Below are 23,359 nucleotides of genomic sequence, written 5' to 3'. Positions count from 1 at the left end.
TTGACTTACTTAAGCATCCATGCTAGAGTCTGAACCCAAACAATAGTGTTTAGTAAAAGTATATGTGGATCTCCAGGTGGCAGCTTTATGTAACTCTACAATGGGGACGCTTCTTAAACACGCTAGACGGCAGTTTTTCCCATCATTGAGTGTTTCTTAAGTCTTCCATGAAAGGGTGTATTTGCCAGCTGATAACCTAGTTTAATGCAAGAAACTGTACATTTGAAATGGATTTTGTTGTTGACAGGAATTCCTTCCAAGGTCATAATTTACAAATAAGTGGTGATATCGCTTCAAATTCTCTTCCTGTCTAGATAGAATTTTAGATCCACTTGACATCCAATGTATTAAGGGCCCTTTCTGCTGGAGTGATAGTGTTTGGACGAATGTTGGTAAAGAGATTATTTGATTTTATATAGAAATCTCATATTACTTTTGGAGGAAACTAGAATGTATTCTATTACCGTCCTATTATAATGAAAAACTATGTACGGTTCTTTTACCCACATAGTCTAAATCTTTCTTATTCTGTGAACAGAAGTAAAAGCGATCAAGAAAGCAGCCTTCCATGTTAAATATTGTACTGTAGCCTTCTGTATAGGCTTATATGATAGGCCCATTAATTGTGAAAGTACAACATTAAATTCCCAGGTTTTAGAAGGACTTCTAGTTCGAGGAAGTACCTTTTGGTTCTGCATCATAAAAGACCCTCACAGAAGATTGTTAATAGCTGGAACTCTGGATACTCACCTTGACTTACACTCAACAGTTCAATTTTCTTTAATTTTCAGTCTGTCTTGAGGCTTTCTGCATGGCTGTACTGTAGGCTAGTTTTGTGTTTACTTTCAGCACACTGAATTCAATAACGTACAATATTTTTCTCACTCCTAGATGAGTGGTCCTAGGTCTGTCATGTGGCCACTCGATAAGAATTTTTAGAGATTTAAAGCCTCCCTCCTTTATACCATTTGAGTATTTTGTCTCTGCAAGCTGTCTTAACCGCTTTAGAAAAGCAGGCAAAAAGTTTACGGTTTATTCTTTGTCCAGATGCCAAAATGTTTCTTTGTTCTGCATGGATTACTTCTAATTTACTGTCTGGCCCCAGTCCCTCATCAAGCTTACATTACTTCCTTGTGTACTCATCAGATTATTCCTCGGAGTACAAGGCTTCTTACTTTTACTTTGAGGTTTTGAGTGGCAATTAGAAAATAATTTGTGTACTGTAGTAGCTTTCCCTAGAACACACGTTTCAGACTGTAATCAGATAAGTTTAGTTGTCCTAACATTAACTTTGAATGTGATTTGATACTCCTTTATCAAGCTTTATGGTATCGTGGATAAGTGAAATACTCTTTTTTGCTTCCATAGGATGTAACTTAATGTACAGCTGGGCTTAAAAGATGATGAAACCCAAAAGTTGATGGAAAGAATGCTTGCAAATAGTCTAACCACTGGCAATCGCTTGGGGTAGCATTCCCGCCCATTGTTTTATCCACTATGTTACCTCAGGTTGGACCCAGCCATAAACAAATCTGTGTTACTGCTCCAAAAGGAACATCCCAGCCTAAACTGCCAATCCAGGTCCTTTCTGAACAGGCAAACAAGCAACCTAAGACTGGGTTTTAGAAGAAAATGACCAGCTAATTGAGCTAGTCTGTTGTGAGTGGATTGGATGTGACACTCTATTTGCATTCCGATAACTGGGAGCATTGTCACTTTGCATATGCCATTGAAAAATGCAACCAAGCCACACAACTGATTGATGTAATTTGATTAATGTCTTTAAAGAGTATTTCGTTGATAAGGGTAGTAATCACTTATCTGCCACTTCTGTCCTGATGAATGGAAGTGATCTGTGAGGAATAGTGTTTAAACTTATTACCATCTGCTTACAAGTAATAACTACTGTTTGGGTTTTTATCTTTCGAAATGGCGGTCAATATAAAATTGACCCACATACCCTCATACAATATTAGATAGGATAGGCTACATGGCTGAAGAATTAGATTATACGACCCTATAGTAGCACAAGTTCATCTACCCTCTATAGCAGTGTGTAGGGTAGAGTTTTCAATTTAGGGGAAACCCAGGACTGGACAAAATAACCTATACCTCCGCCAACAAACTTGAGTGAACACCCTGTACATCTTGTGTGTTGGCCAATGGCCAGACTTACTAATGCTGAAGTATGCATGTGGGTAAATTTTGAATGTCCTTTAAGGAATGTTACTCACATTTCTCTTGCATTGTACACTCAGGATAGGACTCAGTTGAGAGCTCTCAGATAATGGGTTGTAAGAGCACATAAAATATCAGATTGTTTGGTTCACTGATGGCCTGGGTTGTGTGGAAGTCTGGTATTAGAACTAGTTCTATTTCTCATCAATTTTATTTCTTGAAATTGCACTCTCCTGCAGGTTAACTGTTTCCAGCAAAACCTTGGCTTAGCCTAAGTGAAAGCCAGTCTGAAGTCTTGTTTAGTAGTTTTCTGACACATAGGTGATTTGATCTCTTAAGTCTCAAGGTGTCTTTTCTACAGTTTTCCATCTATCACCCACAATGTGTTGAACTTCTGACTTCATAGGCTTAAATATTGGGGGGTGGGGGTGTCTGAAAGTTAGGCAGCCACATTGACTTCTCATATTTTTGTACTGTAGATTAAGTTTTTGTTTTAGATGTGAGGCAGTCCCTTGCCCGAAGTTTTGTGTGCTTGTGTTAAGACTTTACTTATGCAAGTCCATTGGCCACAATATCAGTCATACTGGTGTAGGGTTCAGGATGTTTAGTTTTCAAATTTTGCAATTCTGTTGATGAAATAAATTAAGGATGCGTACAGAACATCTCCTTGCTCTACCCTGGGGATCAGCAGCATTTAATTCTGATTCGATCTTTATAATACTTAGTTGGGCTTGGCATGGTTGGCAGGATTTGTGGGACTTTGGCAATATCACTCACGAGAGCTACTTTTCATAGTGCTTAATATTTAGAGGTTCACTCATTAATTCTTGAATAGGTCTTTGCCAAAGCATGAAAGACTGGTGGACCTCCTTGGGTCTGTGATAGACTATGACTATGGAGGTGGTGGATCAAGCATCGCAGTCCTTCTGATCATGGAGCGACTTCACAGAGATCTTTATGCAGGTCTAAAGGTGAGAGTTCGAAGACTTAATGTATATGTGTATTTACATTCTCCCTGTGGCTTTCTAGTGCTTCTAATGAAGTCCTTTTCTGCTGATTGTATTTTTGGTAAGATTTGTTTAGAGTTGTGCTTGCTGTGACAAATTAACTTATCGGTTATTAAGGTAAGTGACTACATAAGCTGGCCTGTACTTATTGTTCTTCATGAATCTTAGAGGGGGTGGGAGGTATGCTCTTTGTTCTAGAACAGGTGGCTCTGAAATTCCATTCATCCATGAGTGTCTGAAAGCACATTAGAATGCCTTTGAGATTAAAGTCCCCTGCTGCGTCAATCCCTACAGCACTCCAGTGCTGTAGATCTTGGTACATATTGTGGCCTTTCGTGACTGGCAGTCCCTTTAATGGGATAGCAAATGCATATATTAGCACTGGTCGTATCCATTTTGGGAAGCCCAGACCTGCCTGGTAAAGACATGAATAGGGGAATCCACTAAGCCCCCTCCCGCCCCCCGAGACAAATGTGCGTATTGCAGCATTCCTGTGTTGTAGGACTATCCACTTTGGAGTCTCTCCTGCTGTGACAGCCTTTCAGGAGGAAGAGGGAAAAGGGTGCACTTCAAAATTAGCAAAACCCCAACATAAAAAAGGCCCTGACCCTAAATCAAATTTGGTGTCTGGAATTGGACTATAAGAAGGGGAGGTTGAGACCCCAAAATGTAATTTGCCAAGCAGTCAAACGGGTTGTGTGAGGTGGGGAAGCTCTGCAAGACTTTTGCCTGTGAGCAGAACTGGGGGCCAAGGTCTGATAGTCTCCCTGCTGGGTGAGGGGACATGACCCAGTGAAACCAAGACCACCCGCTCTGGAACCTGGAGAGCCGCCCTGCTTGCCAAAGCCACTGCGTCCTGTGAGAAGAGGAGAATGTTGGAGGGAGCGAGATCCAGTGGGGAGCCCTGCCGAAAGGACTCATTGCGGGGTGTGGAGAGACAGCTATGTACCTTAGGGGGTCATTGCCTGTGTGTTCGAGTAGGTCGGCGACCCCCATAAACCTTGAGAGAGCTGCCGTAAACTGAGTGCCTTGCAGGGAGCGTGACGCACGTAGCGTCTTGTTGCAGCGATCCTGTATGCCAGGAAGAGCCACCTTGCAAGTAATTGCTGCCAGCGAAGCACCAAGACCTGTGCGGGCCTGAACAGTTATTTTGTATGCCAGGCTGGGGTGCCGTGGTACATGTGGCTGTGCAGTAAAGACCAAGGCCTTGCCAGCAGGTAATGTTTGCCAGGAGTGTCTGCTGGTACCAAGTACTAAGAAGTTCGGGTTGCAGCCTGGAGAACTGAAAGTTGCGGGTTGAAACAAGCATAGAAACCTGCCCCGACCTTTCCTGTGGACTCAAGAGGGTGCCGAGAGGACATCGGCATTGCTGGGACCAGATCAGGAGCACCAGGATCACCCACCTCCCAACCCCGGTTTGGGGAGCACTGAACTTACCGTGCCAACAGAAGTCCAAGAGGACATCTGTTCGCTGTTGAAGCCAACCACGGAGCTCAGGGAGAGCCTGCATCTTCTGGTTGCTGCTGTGTCCCAGGTGCAGACTGAGAAAGACTGAAGCTTTCCTCCAATTAAGTCTTTTCAGTTCCATTAAGACTTATTTCAGCAAGAGTCCAACGTTCTACTTCTAAATAATGTTGTGGAGGGGACCCTCAGGCCCAAAAAGGAGCAGGTGTGATATTTTCCTGAAATAATTCAACTACTCCAACCAATCGTGTGTGTGTGTGTGTGTGTGTGTGTGTGTGTATGTATGTATGTATATATATATATTCACTTAAAAAACCATAGGTTTCACACACGTTATAGTTTGGAATTAGCATTTAAAAAAACCTTGCAAATTCACTTAAACCATAGGTTTCACACATGTTCTAGTTAGCTGGACATTTCACTTGTAAAAAACCAATGAAATTCCCCCGTTATAGTTAGTTCAGATAACTATAACTCGCGCGCCCGCAATCCACTGCTCATGACGTCACATATTGCATCACTCATGACATGGTCAGTGGCATCACTCATGACATCATCCTTGTGATAGAGTGGCGGTCGCGCGAGTTATAGTTATCTGAACTAACTATAACGGGCGAATTTCATTGGTTTTTTACGAGTGAAATGTCCAGCTATCTATAACATGTGTGAAACCTATGGTTTTTTAAGTGAATTCGCAAGGTTTTTTAAATGCTAATTTATGTATGTATTAATATATTTTTTATATATTTATTTAACAATAAACTACCTATGTATATAGTTATAGATTGACTGTATCCTGTAATATGGAATGGCTCGTTTAAAATGTTTTTTTTAAGGTTTTTCACCATGCGCGCACGGTGCGCGCACCCCGCAAATTAAAAAAAAAAAAAAAAGTTTTTTTCACCCTTCGGGGTCCTTCAGGGACCCCCTGACAAAGGCTAGGGGGTCAGGAACTCTCTACCCTGCCCCCTTTTCACGTTCTCCACCTTTCTTTTTCACTGTCCCGCACCAAACACACAAAATGGCGGCCGACACTTCCTGATTTCGACCGATTCGAATGTTGACTGACATGTAACCACCAATCAGAATTGCGCACGCGCACGTTAGGGTGCGCGCTTATAGATATTTATGTACTTTTAAATGCAATTTTCTCAGGAACTACTGAACAGATTGACACCATATATGCAAAAGGCACATGCCTCACCTGAGGACTACCTCTTTGCCAAATTTCAAGTAATTCTGTTCAGCCGTTCGGGCTGTACCTTCGACTAAAGGTCCTATTGCATGGGGAAAACGCGTTTTGGGACCCCCCTTTTTTCTCAGCCCCCGCTTGACGAATCACCCCGAGACTTTCAGGGTAGGAGCTGAGCGGAGCGCCCCATTAGTTTTGAAAATTTTGCGAGGATTTTCAAAATAGAATTTTCAGAATCCCTATGGAAACACGGTCCTAACTATAACGATCTACTGGCGACCGCCAGTAGATAATATATATATATATATATATATATATATATATATATATATATATATATATATATATATATATATATATATATATATATATATATATATTCACTGAAAAAACCATAGGTTTCACACATGTTATAGTTAGCTGGACATTTTACTGATAAAAAACCAATGAAATTCCCCCGTTATAGTTAGTGCAGGCAACTATAACTCACGCGACCGCAATCCTCTGCTGATGCTAATACTGTATTTAGACACTTATTTGCCCATGTCTTCTTCCATTAAATTTTAGCTATACATATATTACAAATATTTTTTTTTCATAAAGACACATATGTCATCAGCAGAGGATTGAGGTCGCGTGAGTTATAGTTGCCTGCACTAACTATAACAGGGGAATTTCATTGGTTTTTTATCAGTAAAATGTCCAGCTAACTATAACATGTGTGAAACCTATGGTTTTTTCAGTGAATTTGCAAGGTTTTTTAAATGCTAATTCCTAACTATAACGTGTGTGAAACCTATGGTTTTTTCAGTGAATTTGTACGGTTTTTTAAATGCGAAGTTACTTTACGCCATTCGTGGCGTGCGCGCCCACTTAACGCAGTTCGTTCCGTGCGCGCACCGTGCGCACCCACTTTACGCAGTTAGTGCCACGCTGGATGGGCCATGTACGCACGATGCGCTTCGCGCACCGTGCGCACATGGAGGACATATTATGCGCTTCGTTGTGAAAGGTAAGCATTTAAATTTTCTTTTAATACATATGCAATTCACAAATGGTGCCCTTCGGGCACCATTTGCACACGGGGTGGGGAGAGTATGGATTATTTTTTGTTTTAAAATAATTTTTACCGTACGCGTACGGTAAGCGTAATCGGCGATTTAAAAAAAAAAAAAAAAAATTGACTTTTTGGCCTTGGGGTTTCTTTGGGGACACCTTCATCAAGGCTAGGTGGTTAGGAGCTGTCTAAACAGCCCCTTTACATGTTTTTTGCCTTTGTTTTTCCTCCCCCCCCCCCCCCCCTCAGAGTGCGAGAGAGAAAATGGCGGCCGACGCTTCCTGGTTTCGACCGATTCGAATGTTTACTAAGATCTAACAGCCAATCAGAATCGCGCTCGCGCACGGCACCGTACGCGTACGGTAAGCTTACCGTAAGCGCACGGTAAGCGCACCGTAAGCTGCCACAGATATATATATTGATTTAAATGCTATTTTCTCAGGAACTACTGAACAGATTTACACCAGACCTACAAAAGGCACTTCCGTGACCTGAGGACTACCTCTCTGCCAAATTTCAAGTAACTCTGTTCAGCCGTTCGGGCTGTAGCTGTGTCTAAAGGTCCTATGGAAAAATGCATGGGAAAAACGCGTTTTGGGACCCCCCTTTTTTCTCAGCCCCCGCTTGACGAATTCCCCCGAGACTTTCAGGGTAGGAGCGGAGCGTAGCGCCCCACCTATTTTGAAAATTTTGCGAGGATTCGTCGACCGGCGCCAAAGTTATTCCAAATAGAATGTTGCGGTTTTCCTATGGAAACAGGGTCCTAACTATAACTACCTACTGGCGACCGCCAGTAGGTTATATATATATATATATATATATATATATATATATATATATATATATATATATATATATATATATATATATATATAGAAACTCTAACAATAACACTCAGATGCCGGTATTTCATGCTGTGCTTCTGTATTTGGTGTTTTTGAAATTGAACGCTATTAAGGAGTATGTATATATACATACATACATATAGGTATATACATGTGAGCACATTCCCAGGTTATTGGTTGGAGTAGTTACATTATTCCAGAAATATATGGCTTTAAAATTGTTATACCTGTTGGGCTTTATTCTCAAGCCCTCTTTGATCCACAGTGAGCAGAAAGTATTCCCTTTGGTGGAAACCCCCACAAAGTATTAGGAATCTTGTCAAAGTATATCCTGGCATTTCAAGACATTGTTCCCCTTTTACCATATTTTTAAAATTCTGACAGTAGGAGATGTTTTGATGGCATCTTGGTGACATCTACTATCATATGCTAGTTGTTTTTTTTACCGAGTTTTATATTGCGCGAACTTGACCCAAAGGTATTGGGTATCAGAGCACTTTACACGAGCACCAGTTGCATTACATGAGGACATTTTTGGTAGGCACGGAGAGATTAAGTGATATGCCCAGAATCACAGGATGTTGCGCGTCCTTGCCGAGCAGGCCACATTCTCTCCCCAAGTTTACACATGAGTTCAATACCAGAGTTGCTCTCACATACACGGTCATAGCTTCTGGGGGACTGACACAATGGTGGCGATATTCTATAGTGTGGTGAGGCATTTGCAATCAATTTGCCACCTTACAGAACCGGTCTCAATTATAAAAATTGAAGTGGAATCCTCAGTTTGTGTGAGGACCTGTTGATTGCTTTGTATCTTCAAGGGGCAATGAACGTCATCGCCGGCTGTGAGCAGACAGACATGAATAACCTTCAAGTTGGAACTGTAGTAACAGGTTCTAAACTACACATTCACTCATTGGGGTCACCTTCTGATGGATACTTCTCACCGCAGAGTCCTCACCTTTAGCATAATCATTAAGACATAATGGGAACAGGCAATAAGGTAACCAAAATAGCAAGCGACCCTCAATGTTAATTTATTTTTTATATATATATATACCTCCACTAGACGTTACTCCTTACTACCTCCTGCAACAGTTCTTCTGTTGCTGTGCATCATAGCACAGTACCACATGGTGTTAGCTTGGCTTTGAAATTTGGTTAATGCAGATTGATTCTAGTTGTTTTTAAACAGATTGTCCTACAAAAGCTGCAAGCAGGCCCTATTCGCTTTCCAATGTACCAAAAAGACACTAGACTTCCCTAGCTTAGGTTGGTCTATTCAGAGGCATGGCCCCAGCTGCCTTTTCTGCTTTTGAACAATCCTGCATTCCATTCTTGTTCCTCATCAGGTTAGTCCCCGCCTGACACACTGCTTGCCTGTTGCAACAGATTGCTCTACCACTTCTACTCCTGTTCTACCCTCACATGTCAGTTTCATCTACATCAAGGACTCGAAGCTGGATTCTCAATCGAGGTAAAAGACACAAATGAGTCTGGCCTCAGTGAACCCTAAAATGTTACGGCTGTGCTTTTTTTTTGGGGGGGGGGGGGGGGAGTACAAGGAAATGGGTTAAGTTTGCTCTTCTATTCAGGGTACATGAAGATTGATGAAGCCCATGAACCACACATCCCACTCATTGGTATCAAAGATAAGTGGCCTTGTCACTGCACTGTATTCTACGATGTTGCCTTGGTGTGACAGTATTAAATTGAATTTTAATGAGGCTTTTGTCTGCCTAGACACACTTTTATGGTTTACTTTTATGAATAAGAATATTGAAAAGTGTTTGAATTTAGCTTTTCCCTATTCCAATTTCTATCTTTAAAACATAGGAATTGTCTTTAAATAGGAAATGTGAAGTTGGCCATTTATTTGTTTTTGAGCTTTTTCTCTGTGCACTAAGATTGTCCAGGATCTATCCCGCAAGGGGGTACGTTCAGTGTTACTGAATTTAATAAAGATAGCGGTGTTGGAGAATTAGAGCTACAGCGAAGTGCTCTTCCCTGTTTTGAACTGAACCTGCAGGAACATCAGATAACTTTGTTGATCTTTTTGATAGGCTGATCTTCCCCTTGAGACACGGCTACAAATTGCACTGGATGTAGTTGAAGGAATCCGCTTCCTTCACAGTCGGGGCCTAGTTCACCGAGACATCAAGCTCAAGAATGTATTGGTATGTGACAAAAGGGCATGCATTTGTTTTTTGATGTTTATGCATGCTCAAATTGAGGATGGTTGCAAATAAACTTAGCCTGGTGTGGTGGGTAGTTAGATATTTATGGGACGGGAATGTGCCCCAGTATAACAATTATGCTTTTTCCATTGCTTCACAGCTTGACCAACAGGATCGGGCCAAAATTACTGACCTAGGATTCTGCAAGCCAGAAGCTATGATGTCTGGAAGTATTGTGGGAACGCCAATACACATGGCACCAGAGCTTTTCACAGGTAGACCTGTGCCATTTAAACTCTTTAGCTCATACATGTCCTGCTTAGCTTATGAGTGGCATAATCTTTAGCTCATTGATACCTTTTAACCTTGTAACAGTTGTCCCAGATGTGCTAGTATATTTATACTTAGTGATATAGTGCTAGTACATAGAGCATGGGTACTCGCACACATTTCCCCATGGGGAAAAAAGTATGGTCTGTGGTGTGACAGAAGGCCTCATTTATGCCAGCTTGGTGGGAAATGGGCGCAAGTTGGGCGTAAGGGAATCGAAGCAGTGACCTTATGTGTACAGCGAGTTGAGGAGTTGTTTTGAGGTTTCATTCCATACTACCTTCTAAAGTAAGCTCCATGTCTCTAGAACAGTCCTAAATTTGACAATAATGTGTTATGTGCTATCTGAGTTTCTATCCTTCTACCAGACCCTGGGGTAAGCCTTTTCTGCTTGTTATTGCTACCTTCGGTGAGTCAAGTGTACAAAGGAAGTAACTAATATTGAATTGGAATGATATAGATTCTTAGGCCTCACAATTTCCTTATGACTTTAGTGTCTTATCTGTAAATATGAGTGCTTAAAAATGAGATCAGTGTGAAAGTAGCGAGTGCTATACAAAATCCTTAACAAAGACACCCCCCTCAACAAGGTGTGCAATTGACTGTGGTGGGCAGATACAAATACCCAGATTCCACCACTAGACATGGGATAGTGAGAAGGTTCACCCACTGCACCTGGAGGTTTTATGTTTCATTTTAGCTTTACCACTTTGCGATAAGATGTTGGTTAAGAAGTCTGCATTTAAAATTAGGCAGGTTCCACAGCACAGTGGCATTCATTTGGTTATAATAGTTCCTTAGTCACACCATCTGAACCACTCACACCCCAGTTGTTGTGTAATGAGCAAGACTGATCCTATGCAACCTGAAGGCATGTGTTTATTAATTTCGGACTTCCCTCTGAAAAATTGGATAATTGGGTACCTTGCTCTCTCAACCTATGTCTTTGCTCCTTTTTTAGGTCTCGCCTACGCAGCGCGCATGCGCTGCATAGGAGGACCTTTAGCCGTCGCTCTTCTCTTTTTGGAAGCACATACTCGTACTTGTGGCGGCATCCACCTTGCAGGAGCGCGCCACAAGCATGAGTATGTGCTGCCAAAATGAGCAGACTGCGCGCACGAGTGTGCTTCAAAACAGCTGCTGCGGGCGGCGGCGGGCAATTAGCGCTATTGGTTTCACTTTGTTGTTTAATGTCAGTGAATTGGATATACTTAATATCCTCCTGTGATCCTCTTGCTCTCAAAGTGCATCAAGTGGGCTTTTGGTGACATGCTAGAGCTTCATAAAACTTCTAAACAAATAAATAAACATTAGCGATTTTAGAGACTCAATACTGGGGGAAAAAACAATTTTTTATACACTTGACTGTTAAATAGAACCTGTTGTTGGAGGCAGCACAATCTTGTTTATTGTCAACATCGCCAGCAGTCCTTCCGCACTTGCACTTGTGTGGGCGCGTGGGGGGTGGGAGCTGAGCTCATAGTTCTAACTCGGGTGGCAAGTGTTTTTAAACGGTCCACAAGCCATTACAGACCGAAGTATAGGGCTTGCACCGCTCATTGCCACTGGCTGTGTTACTCGTGTCTTCATACTCCTACAACATATGGCGTTGTCATTAACGGATAGTTGTTGTGCAGTCTCACAGGTCTCTGAAGCTGTGCCTACAAGGGGTGTCTGCGTTTTTTTATTTTTTACTTTCACAAAATGTTATGGAAAGCTCTTCGAAGGTTGCACAGTTTTACACTTTGCAACGTATACACGAAAAATGTGTTTAAAAAAAATTAAAAATTGTTGCAACAGGTAAACTTGCAGAGAATGATTCTCTATATATTTTCGATTAGTGCAAAAACAATTCTGCAAAAGGTAAACTTGTAGAAAAAATGTCTGCATACAGTTCCATCCCTGCTAAGTTCGATTAGAGTGAAAAAGATCTCTGAATGTTTCAAAAGAACTTTGCATAAGCAGAGACGAGATTGAACTGTGACACATCACAAGGTAAACCTAGCCAAATCTACCAGCGAAAGACTGAAACGTTTGCAGAATTCTTGTGTTAAAGTTGCCCAGTACACACAATTCTGCTAACACTGCTGGCTATAGGACTGTTACCTAACCTACTGGTGGGACCAGGCAGAGCCCGGGGCGCAATGGCAGCCGAGTTATATCTTTGAAACAGAGACACAATTCAGTTTCGAGCCAGTAAAACATTTATTTGGGTGTGGGTCTTGTTTCACTGCAGCTTACCAATGCTTTTATAAGCAGGCTTTACTAAAGCGTGTGGGTATCAGGAGGACTTAGTCTGAGCAGTTATTTCTTTGTGAAAGACTGTCTAGCACATCTGCCTGCATGTTATGTGGTATTAAACAGTAAATTACTTTACAGTGTGTAATGTACGGTCATGATGTGCAGCACTGCTCTGCTGTCGGTTGTGATGCCGTTGCATATGATGCAGGCGTGCCACCACACACAGGGTACTTGCTGTGTGCTGCAATGTAAATGTAAATGTGTTGTACTTGTATAGCGCACTGTTACCCTAGGGTGTCCTGGCGCTGTACTCATACCGCTGTGGAACCCTTCCTAGCTTTTCCCTGTGAAATGTCCACTCCTGGGCATAACAAGGTGAAACCGCGCTGGTGGGGCCGTTGTGGAGATTAAGCAAGCTATTGCCCAGAGTTGCAGAGTGGGACCCATGATTAGAATAGGCACCGAGGCGGGAATTAACAGGTCCGAGGAAATTGAGCCCAAGACCCGCCGAGGCGGGAATTGAACCCTGGTCCCGGGCCAGACCTCTGCATCAGGGTCTGCCGCTCTAACCATTGAGCCACACTTCTCCCCCAAACTCGGCGAGCAGCCAAGCTTCAGTAGGTCCAGGTGTGAATACCTTTACAGACCCCTTCCACACCACAAATGTGCCATCAAAATACATGTTAACAGTTGATGTTACTCACATATATGTTTTAATCTCCAACCTAGATGTGCAAAGTTGTTTAAGGTTCATCTTTAAGCAGATGTAACCTGTATCACTGTGCTGCTAATGTTTAGTAAATCCTAGCTCCTAAAGGGATGGTGATTGCCATTTTGCCAAAAGAGAAAGGTTTTTCTGCTTGATGACAAAGTGAATAACACTACAGAGCTTATAATTTATTCTCCCAAATCCTAGTCACAGACTCACAGTTAAGTTACCCAGTAATCATTTGCCAGTGTGCTCTGTTATTTTATGACCAGATCTAATGTTGTGTACAGTAAGTTGTGCGGTATTATTAGAGCACCCAGATGCTCCTTTTCTCAAACTGTCTTCACACGAGTTGCCTCTTGACTGCTTCTAGACTGTGATTAGTAGTGACATGGAAGATCCACTAAGGAGCTTCACCACATGAGATCTCTAGAGGTTCACGACAACCGGTAGAGGAGACTGAGCATGAGGTTCAAAGCATGGCTATTCACAAGTTAAAATATGAAGGACAAAACATCTACTGTCCTCCAGCAACTTTGTTAAATTGTCATTTGTTTTTAATACTTTTTGGGGATTTTGATATCCATGTTGCCCCACGCTGATCCTTCTGATGGTGAAGAATTCATGTAGCTCCCACTAGCTGAAAGCAGATTTAGGTAGCAGATAATCCATGTTCTATACTTATTGGCTACTTACCTAGTCGGATGGTACATGTTCAGTTTCCATCAGACCATGTCTGTAAACCATCTCGCCTTAAGGGAAATGAGATGGGCACGGTCTGTGCAGTTCTTACACTGGGAGATGTAAAGGAGGCCAGCAGTTCCTAACAGGATCAGGTTTTCATGGATGTTATTCATGACCCCTTTCATAATTAGAATGACATGTGAGTGAGCGTATTGTTTGTATTGAAATTCATATAGCTTTCTATGCTTTGAGCGAGCCTGTTGCTTCCGGAGGTGGATGAGAAAGTTTCTTCTTCAGTTGATGAGCTTGGTTGAAAATATATTAGTTGATCTATTCTCGCATTTGTTTCCTGTTAGCAAAAAATGGGGACCACTTTCAGATTGGTGTTCTATGCTGTCCCTGGATGTCCGCTTTGTCCTTCTTTCAAAAAGCGACCCTCCCGCATGTCAAATAAGCTATGAAAGCGCCTGTCCCTGATCTTACAGTATTGGAGTTTTCTGAAGTGGCAGGACTGCGTTTAGTTTTAAGTTAATACATGGCCTGTCTGTGTTTGTAAATAAACGGACAGACTTTAAGTGGGATGAAAAAACTGGGGCGTCTAGAGTCTAGGCATGCTATATTCTGTGAGGTTTGAACACGCCAACTTAGGTAACAAACATTGGCAAAACCAATAGCTCTAGCTAAACACTTATAAAGCCCCAAAGGCGAGACCTATTGGCTATGCCAATGCTTGTTTAACATGGATAGGAAAACCTAAATCAAACTAAGCATTGGTAGTAAGTATGTGTTAAGAAGACAAGATTGTAAACCAACAATCATTTTATTTTACCTGTGGGGGAGAGAATACCCAGTTTCATAGTCCGCTCAGTAAAATATGGTGGTGTAAGAAAATTATGAATCTTGAAACAAGGCGTCCTGCACTGTGGTGTTGGTTTTTGTGCTTCACCAAATTGTTTGATAATCAAATCCTGTCCTTCATATGCCTATGTCCGCTTAATTGCTATTACGGAATAACGGTAAGCTAGCTACTGAAAGTGCAAACAAAGCGCTTAGTTCTGGCTCACCTTTGAGGTTATGTTGGACGCTGAAGCCCAAAACAAGCTGAGCCTACATGAAGCTTCTGTCTGCGATCCCCACCCTAACCTTGTGGGCCAAGAATTAAAGAAAATGCATTAATTTATTATGTAAAATGAGAGCGGGTAAAGGATACCCATCCAGGTGCTGAATTGCACAATGTGAAACAATAAAACCTGGGATCAGCCCAGGCTTCCCTACTCAACCAAATAATGTGACACTTTGCCTCCTTTTTTCTTCACATATGAAAGCACCTTGAAATACATGAGTTCAGGGTGTAAGCTGTACAAATCCTTCTCTTCTCTTTTATTTTAAAACCGGTTAAGTTTTCCATGTATTATATAACCCAGGCCAACCAGAAGATAAAGATGGGACTGCTGACTTGTCTCTCTGGAAACTGTTGGCATTGTTGACATGGTGGGGGGGTGAGGCATGATTATTTCTATGTTCGTGTTTGAAAACTTTTAAATATTCCCCTCAATGTTATAATCTTGTGGACTAAGTTGAAAGACGTTTGCATTTAAATGAAATACTTTTTAATTTGAATAACATTTATCATATTTGTACATGTTTGTTGCAAGATGTCTTTAAAAATTAAACGTCTTCCGAAGGTTAAGTAGCACAGGACACCTTATTTCCTTGTTTTCCTTTATTTACATAAAACGTGCAAATAAATGCTTGCAAGTTTATATAACTTCTTTCGGAGTGTAAGTTCTCAGTTAGCTGCACAGCATCCCAGTACTGATATTCACCGGGTGTGGGGGAAGGGGCACATGTAAAGGTCAGGTGAGCCGCAAGCAGCCGCCGGGCCTCATTTACATTATCACTGCCGTAGAGCAATCCAGGCTTACTGTTAAAACGTTTTTTGCATATTAGCATAATGTCCTGTTGATCACTGATAAACTAACTTTTGTAGTGGAAATCACATTAGCAGAACAGGGAGCAGAACTAACACCAACCCAGAAAGTGACAAATCCCCTCAACCAACACAAGTTTACTACTTTAACTTTTGACTTTTAAATGTTCCTACATTTAGGAAAGTATGATAATTCTGTGGATGTGTATGCATTCGGCATCCTCTTCTGGTACATCTGTTCTGGATCTGTGAAGCTACCAGAAGCCTTTGAGCGATGTTCAAGCAAAGACCACCTTTGGAACAATGTCAAGAAAGGTCAGTACATACACACAAGAATCTGGTGACATTGTGCCTAATGAGACTTTTGGTGGCATTTGGGAATATATAGGGATCGGCGGCTGAACTGCTAGATGAAAATTGGGTCCCCTGTAATAATTGCTGTATGTTTCTTTTTTCTCAGAAGGTCGCCATTTTCTTTTTGTCTTTTTGTAGCTGTTGGTTTAAAGGAATATATACATTATATAATAACTTATCCTCCAAGTAAGAAAGATTTCTTGCACTCACGGTAGAGGTGACCTTTAATCTTTATTGTATGCCGCCTTTCACTTCAGAGCCTCTTTTCGGCATTTTCTGCCTTTATCAGTCTGACCATGATGATTGCATTAATTAGGCAAATCTCTCCTTCACCCATTTAGTCATAATAAATGTAATACAATCCAATATCTATCTATCCATACATACATAAATATACACACACACACATAAATATATATATATATATTTTTTTTTTACTTAAATAGCAAATTATCTTCTATTTCAGTGTTGTACACCTCTGTGTACCTGTCTTTTACTAGCTGGACTGCGTGGCAAGTGGGAGGCTTTTGTGAACTCTGTTTATTTATGCAGACTATCCACACCCTACCTGTGGCACTTTGTGTACTTAAAAAAACAAAAGTCACTTTTCTTTAGTTCTAATGAATACTTCTAGCCGCAGATTCCTCAACTTGGGAATTTTTCACAGGCATCTGAAAAACTCAACGGCACCGCGTCAACACCATTCTGCTCTAGAAGTAACAAACAGAGCCACATAATGCGACCTGTGCTCTGTTGTCAGTTCATGTTTTTCCCCACTCCTTTCCTTTTTTCCCCCACTCCTTTCTTCAAACATTTTGTGTCTTAAAGGGATTTCACCACCTTAAGTGACAGGATTCAAACTGTTTACAGGCTGTTGCAAACAAAGGTGTCAGATCCTCCATGAGTTGTCTCATGTTCAGGTTCTTTATACTACTCCAAAGCTTGCAACTGTTGTGCTCAGATGAAACCTTAGGCCATGTGTGAGCATGTGGCAAAGCTCTGTGTGGCAAAACACCAGAAAGCTTTGCACCAGCCCCACCAAAAGCTGAAGCCTAAGGTGAGGATCTTCTTCTTTCTTCTTACAGCGTTCTTTTATAGCGCACGGCTACTCGAAAAGAGTGTCCCGGCGCTTTCCACCTGCATCTCAGAATAAAAATAACACAACACAGCAAAAGAATGAGAAAAAGAACTGAAACTGAAGCAATAAGAACAGCCTAAAGATTAAAAAGCCAGGTCTTCAGGCTCTTCCTGAACTGGAACAAATTGACAGTGCTGCGCAGCGAAAGAGGAAGCGAGTTCCACAGCTGTGGGGCTTTGCAGCTGAAAGAGCGCCCTCCCGTGCGGGCCTTCCTCACCCGAGGGACCACCGCTTTGTAAAGGGATTCCGAGCGCAAGTGGCCTGAAGTGGTTCCTGAAGCAGATCTTACTTGTGATCAAAGCCTTTGTAACAGTCAAAGAAGAAACACAACATGTACAAGCGGGACTCTGCCCCTTCCCACCACTCTCCGCCTTTAGAGGTGGCGCAAGGGTGACACCATGTCTTCATGTCTCGCTCTTATTTCACAGATGAGCAGATTCCATTACTGGGCCCGATGCATCCAGAGTTCCAAAGTTCCTCGTAGACGTTGCAGCACATAAGGTCCATTCATGAGACCATGCTATGCATCTTTGGCACACTTCTGGCTCTCTGTTGGACTTTAGGCACCAAGGATCTGTGTGGACTCCCAGTCTGGTTATTGCTGGTGCGTTCGCTCTTGGATTTTGGATGCTGTGCCAGCGCTCGAATCTGTTACATCTCCTCAAGCGTAGACCCAGACGCCACTGGCTCTGGAGGAAGAACAACAAACTGACTCCCAACCACTGTTGTCTCGACCTTGACAACATTCAGATTTTGACGTGCTGTCTGCTGAGCCCATCTGACTTTGATGCAATTCTCCAGCTGCGCAGTGGTGCGCAGGCATTGCACTGGCCCACCACCAGTGGCCCGGACACCTCACCCAATACTGGTCGGGAGGCAAGGGTTGGGGGGGTGGGAGTTTGGGGGTAGGGGAGAGGGTTTTCTCCCCAGTTGTGGAAAGCATTAAATGTGCTACAGTAATAAAGAGGGCTGCTGAAATCTTTTAGTTTAACCTTTCTACTGTGGAGGCAAAATTGTGTTGACAGAGGTCTTACAGTCACCAGGTCTCAACTGAACTTATAATGTTCTTTAATTAAGCGCAAAAACAACAGTTGATGGACAGAATGCAGAACAATGTCATACATTCACCCCAGTACAGAGATCTGGGCCTAAATCCATCGATTTTTTTTCTCACCATGCCACCCCAGTTTAGCCCCTGCCATATGCAAATCAGTCTTGACCCTGTGCCTCATGGGAACAGTCCATCCCGAATTGCCAAGCCAGGTCCTCCCTGGACCGTAAACAAGCATCCTAGGACCGGTTTCGGGGTTTCACCCCTCTTCAGCCAGGATAGCTTGAGTCCAGTGGCATGGAGAGCACGAGACTCACGTCTGAGCATACCCGTCCCACTCGGGGTGACAGATGCAAAAACAGTTGATGGACAGAATGCAGAATAATGTCATAAATTCACCACAGTACAGAGATCTGGGCCTAAATCCATCGTTTTTTTGCTCACCATGCCACCACAGTTTAGACCCTGTGCCTCATGGGAACAGTCCAGCCCGAATTGCCAAACCAGGTCCTCCCTGGACCAGAAAAAGCATCCTAGGACCGGTTTCGTTGTTTCACCCCTCTTCAGCCAGGATGGCTTGAGTCCACTCACAGATATACTGTTGGACACTTAAGCTAACCTATGTATAGCGCACCATTCCCCCCCCTCCCATTCTTCAGCCTCAAGGTCATCTGCCACCATAGGCCTTCTCCAGGAGACCCGAATTACCTCTGACAACATCTGAAAGTCAGGTGGTCCAGGCACCTGTCAGCAGTCAACCCTAACGCCTTTGCTACCGCTCTCCCTGACTAAGTCAAAACTAGTGGACACAGTCGGAAAGTGTTGATGTTCTTTTTTTGGCCAGCCTATCGTTGAGTTTGGTCAAAGCAAGCGGTTTATTAGGCCGCAGCTCTCACACACTGAGATTTGGAAGGTGAGAGCTTGATCGCAGCCCTCCTTACTTGCTTCTTTAACCGAAACTATTCAGAATGTGGCCCAATTTGTCTCTGCTTGAAGCTGGACACCACGGACTGTCTAGGTAGTCATATGAGAAGCTGCGTTGAGCTTCGTTGCCACTACTGGAGGAGGTCCATTGGCATCTCTGGAGACATCTGAACGTCTAAGATGGACTGGCTTTTGATAGCTCATGCCCGTTTGGTGTGAAGCCAGATTTGGCCCTAGTGTGTTTTAAGAAGAGTTGCACCACGGCACAACCCAAAACAATTTTGTTATTTCTGGGATATGCTGGGGACCTGACATATCAGCAATGTCAGGCTCCTCAGGCTGCACAACAGGCCTCCCAACCCTTATGAGCTCAGGGCCATGGGCCAAACAGACAAAGACTTGGCCGCATTCTTCCCAATGTCCTGCCCCTCCAGTCACAATCTCAAAGTACATTTTACAATTTAGGATCACCCACTTCATTCAGGGATGGCAACAAATCACATTGAACAAATAGGTCTTGCAGATTGTCCAACAGGGTTATCTGTTACGATTCCTTTTAGGCTGACCACACCTGCCACTTACTTCTCAAAGGACCTCATGTCCCTTTTATACTAGGATGTGCAGGCTGGTTTTTCAAAAGTGGACCATTGAGAAGATGCCAGCTTCGGAAGTAGGGACTGGATGTTTTTCCTGCTACTTATTTGTGCAAAGATGGACAGCGGCTTTGGTCCTGTCCTCTCAGTGCCTTTCTGTGCAAGGGCAAATCCAAAATGCTCACCCTGGCCCAGGGTCTTCCCAGGATTGTGGAGAGTGGATGGTGGTATTAAACCTGCTGGACCATTATTTTCACTTCCTTGACCAGCAGGCCCACAGAAGCTACCTGTGGTTGACAGGGGGCCACAGGCACGTTCAGTTTGCCATGCTCCTTTTTGGCCTCACCTGTGTCCCTTGGGTGTACACACAGGTGATGGAGTGGGCAGTGCCGGTCTTCGGTGGTGGAGGGTACCAATTTCCCCTTACCATGATGACTGTTTTTGAAAGCGGGCTTGCCGAAGTTGGTCAGAGTCCAACTCCAGACGACTGCCAATCTCCTTACATCTTTGGGGTTCTCAGTTAACCTGCCAAAGTCACACCTGACTCTTTCACAGAAATTGTCCTTCTTTCGGTGCCTTCCTGGATATGATGCACTTTGAGCCTTTCCTACAGACTAACAGGTCCAGGACTTACAGGCTATGATCCTGATGTTTCATCCTTTGCCCTGGGTCTCAGTGTGGCTAGCTCTGAGAATTCTTGGCCTGCTTGCCAGTTATGCCTGGTGTCATATGCAAGCTCTGCAGTGGGATCTGAAGTCACAGGGGGCCCAGCACCAGGAGAATCTGCCAGATTCCCTCCAGGTGTCGGAGGTGACTGCAAGAGATCTGTGGCTGCTCTACTGCAATTGGACCAGCTGTTGACTCCTCTCCATACCCCACCCAGAATTGTCAGTGGTGACGATTTCATCAATACTGGGTTGGGGAGGCAGACTTCAGAACTCAGACCTCCTCCGATAAATCTGTTGGAGCTGCGGGTGATTCCCTTGCTGCTGAAGGTTTTTCTGCTGACCATCAAAGGCAGGCTGGTTCAGGTTCTTATGTATAACATCACCTCCATGTGATGCTATCACAAGCAGGATGTCTTGAGTCTTGTGCCAGGAGGCTCTGTACTTTAAGAGCTGGCTGAATCATAAAGGGATCTCTCTGGTGGTACATTACCTGAAATATCTTTAAAGAGGAGGCCAGACAAACTCAGCCAGTGATGCTGAGCGGGTCATGAATGTCTCTTACATCTGGAGGTGACACAGTGCATCTTCTAACAATGGGGAGAATCCTGGCTCGATCTCTTTGCCACTGCTGAGGACACTCATTGTCGTAACTTTCGGAGATCAGGAACGACCGTGCACAAGTCATTCGTGTGGGTCCAGATTGGGCCAGGAGCGTGTGGTACCTGGAACATATGGGCTTGAGCACCCATCCTCTGATCAGGCTGACTCTTCGGGATGACTTCCTGTCTCAATAAGTCTGCACAACCTGCACCTTCATGTGTGGAGATTCAGCGGTGACAGAAGATTCCCCTTTGACCCTTTCACCAATGTAGTTATCTTTGTAGCCAGGCGGCCTGGGAGGAAATTTGTATGCTGGATGCTGTGACACATTTGTGGCTTGATGTGGTGCCTGTCAATTGACTTGTTGCAGGCAAAACTGTTAGATGTGTCCGCTTTATTTTTAGCTCGGCATAGACTTGCCCTAGGAAAAGTTAAAGGCTACCTGTTGGCCCTTGTTAGACCTGGCACCTTGGCGTGAGTCTCCCTTCCACTTTTTGCTGATGTGACTCATGTGTTTTGGTGGTGTTAGCTGCTCAGGGCACTGTGCCACTGCCAATCAGTGCCACAGTGCAAGTGCTCCCTATGAAAAGTGTATACATTGATTGGTGTCCATGTTTGGCTTATTTGGTTTACTATCAGCCCCTAGTAAAGTGCACCAGGAGTGCCAGGGCTTGTAAATACAAATGCTGCTGGTGGGCTTGCAGCACTGGTTGTGCCACCCACAGAAGCGGCCTAGTAAAATGTGTCTAAGGTCTGCCATTGCAGAACCTGCGTGCAGTCTGGTACAAGTGCACCTATTTGCCAGTCCCTAAACCTTCCCTTAACTGCATATTAGTCACCCCTATGGTAGGCCCAAGGGCAGGGTGCATTGTAGGCATAAGGTAGGACATGCCCTGATGTGTGTGGCATGTCCTAATAGTGAATTACAGCCATTTTCGTTTTTCACTGTTGAAGGCTACCTGCTCTCCATAGGCCAGAATGGGCTGCTGGAATTATTACACTCTATAATCCCAGCGGACTCAGAGAGCATGGTAGAAAGTCACGTTTTAGTATGCCTGAACTCAGAATAATAAAATACTTCTTTTAGTAAAGTTTATTTTAATATCCTGTGTTTGTAAATACTACTTTTAGAAAGTTAGTATTTACTTGCTTAGCCATTTCAGTCCGCCTCTGCTTTGTGTGTGGGTGCTGCCTAGTTTCAGTGAGGGGCAGGGCTGGGGAATTCCAAGAGACAGGCTGGCTGCCAGGTGGTGGGTAGAGAGATTACACCAGGATGGGTGGGAGGAGTACACCTTGACTCTGAATAGACCTGTGCTCTGCCACCACAATGCTGGCTCCGCCCCCTGTGGAGCGGCTGATGTCTCTGCCCTGTGCACTGAAAGGAAAGAGCAGAGTCACCACAACAAAGTGCTCCAAAACCGGACTGAGCCAGGTACAGGCCCCCTGGCCACAAAGAACAAAAGAAACTGTGTATAAAAGAAGGAGCCCTGCTCCTAAGAAATCAGATCCTGTTTACGCCATGAAGAAACTCTGCCTGAAGAGGAGGACCTGGGAAAGCTACATGGAGGACTACTGAGACTGAGAATCAACTTGTGCTTTGTGAACAATCTCCAGGGGCTTGCTGGTGAACTTGCACCCTGAACTGCGCCCCAGTAACAGTGGGCGCTACCCCTGCCAAGAGGAAAAGGAAGCTGCTGCGGGTGCCTCCTGACTCCAAAGAACCAGTGCGCCCCATCCTGCCGAGCACCGCGACCCCTGCTTGACTGTGCTGCTGTGAGCACCGTGACGGCCTGCCCTGACTGGCCTGATCAAGGTAAACTGCTGCCCCCTCGAGCCGGAGCACGCATCGTAAGACAGGCTTGTCTCCCTCTGAGCACCGAGGCTCTGTGGCCCCCGAGCCGTAGAGCCCATAGCAAGGACTGACGCCGCTAAGGTTCGCCATTGCTGGACGAAGTTGCAGCGCCTCGCGCTGAATTCACCCCCGAGCCGCCCCTCCTTCCTCGACCCTCGAGTGAGCTGTGGAAGTCCGGAGGCACACCACCAAGCATCGCCGTCCTCTGACCAAGCGGGACTGCAACGCGACGCGGGACGCCCCTCTGATGCCTGCCGAGGCCGCCTCGAACTCCGCATAAAAGAACTAAGGTACTGTGCGCCCCTGTACGACCCGTACTGCTTGGGTCCCCGTACGCCTGCACACGCAGAAGCGTGAGGCGA

General features: G+C 44.0%; 1 protein-coding gene across 1 annotated transcript in view; it reads left to right on the top strand.

The window, feature by feature from the left end:
• DSTYK (dual serine/threonine and tyrosine protein kinase) overlaps nucleotides 1-23,359 on the top strand; it is a 665,420-nt gene that overhangs the window by 608,226 nt on the left and 33,835 nt on the right. Inside the window, exons 9-12 of the mRNA XM_085651221.1 lie at nucleotides 3,014-3,149; nucleotides 9,810-9,923; nucleotides 10,084-10,198; nucleotides 15,998-16,132. Coding sequence (XP_085507347.1) covers nucleotides 3,014-3,149; nucleotides 9,810-9,923; nucleotides 10,084-10,198; nucleotides 15,998-16,132 — 500 coding nt within the window. The remainder of the gene's footprint in view (nucleotides 1-3,013; nucleotides 3,150-9,809; nucleotides 9,924-10,083; nucleotides 10,199-15,997; nucleotides 16,133-23,359) is intronic.

Source organism: Triturus cristatus, chromosome 1_1 (assembly GCF_964204655.1).
Source record: "Triturus cristatus chromosome 1_1, aTriCri1.1, whole genome shotgun sequence".
In the NCBI taxonomy this organism is placed as follows: domain Eukaryota; kingdom Metazoa; phylum Chordata; class Amphibia; order Caudata; family Salamandridae; genus Triturus; species Triturus cristatus.
Note: the sequence above shows the minus strand (reverse complement) of the source record. Positions and strands in the feature narration are given on the sequence as shown.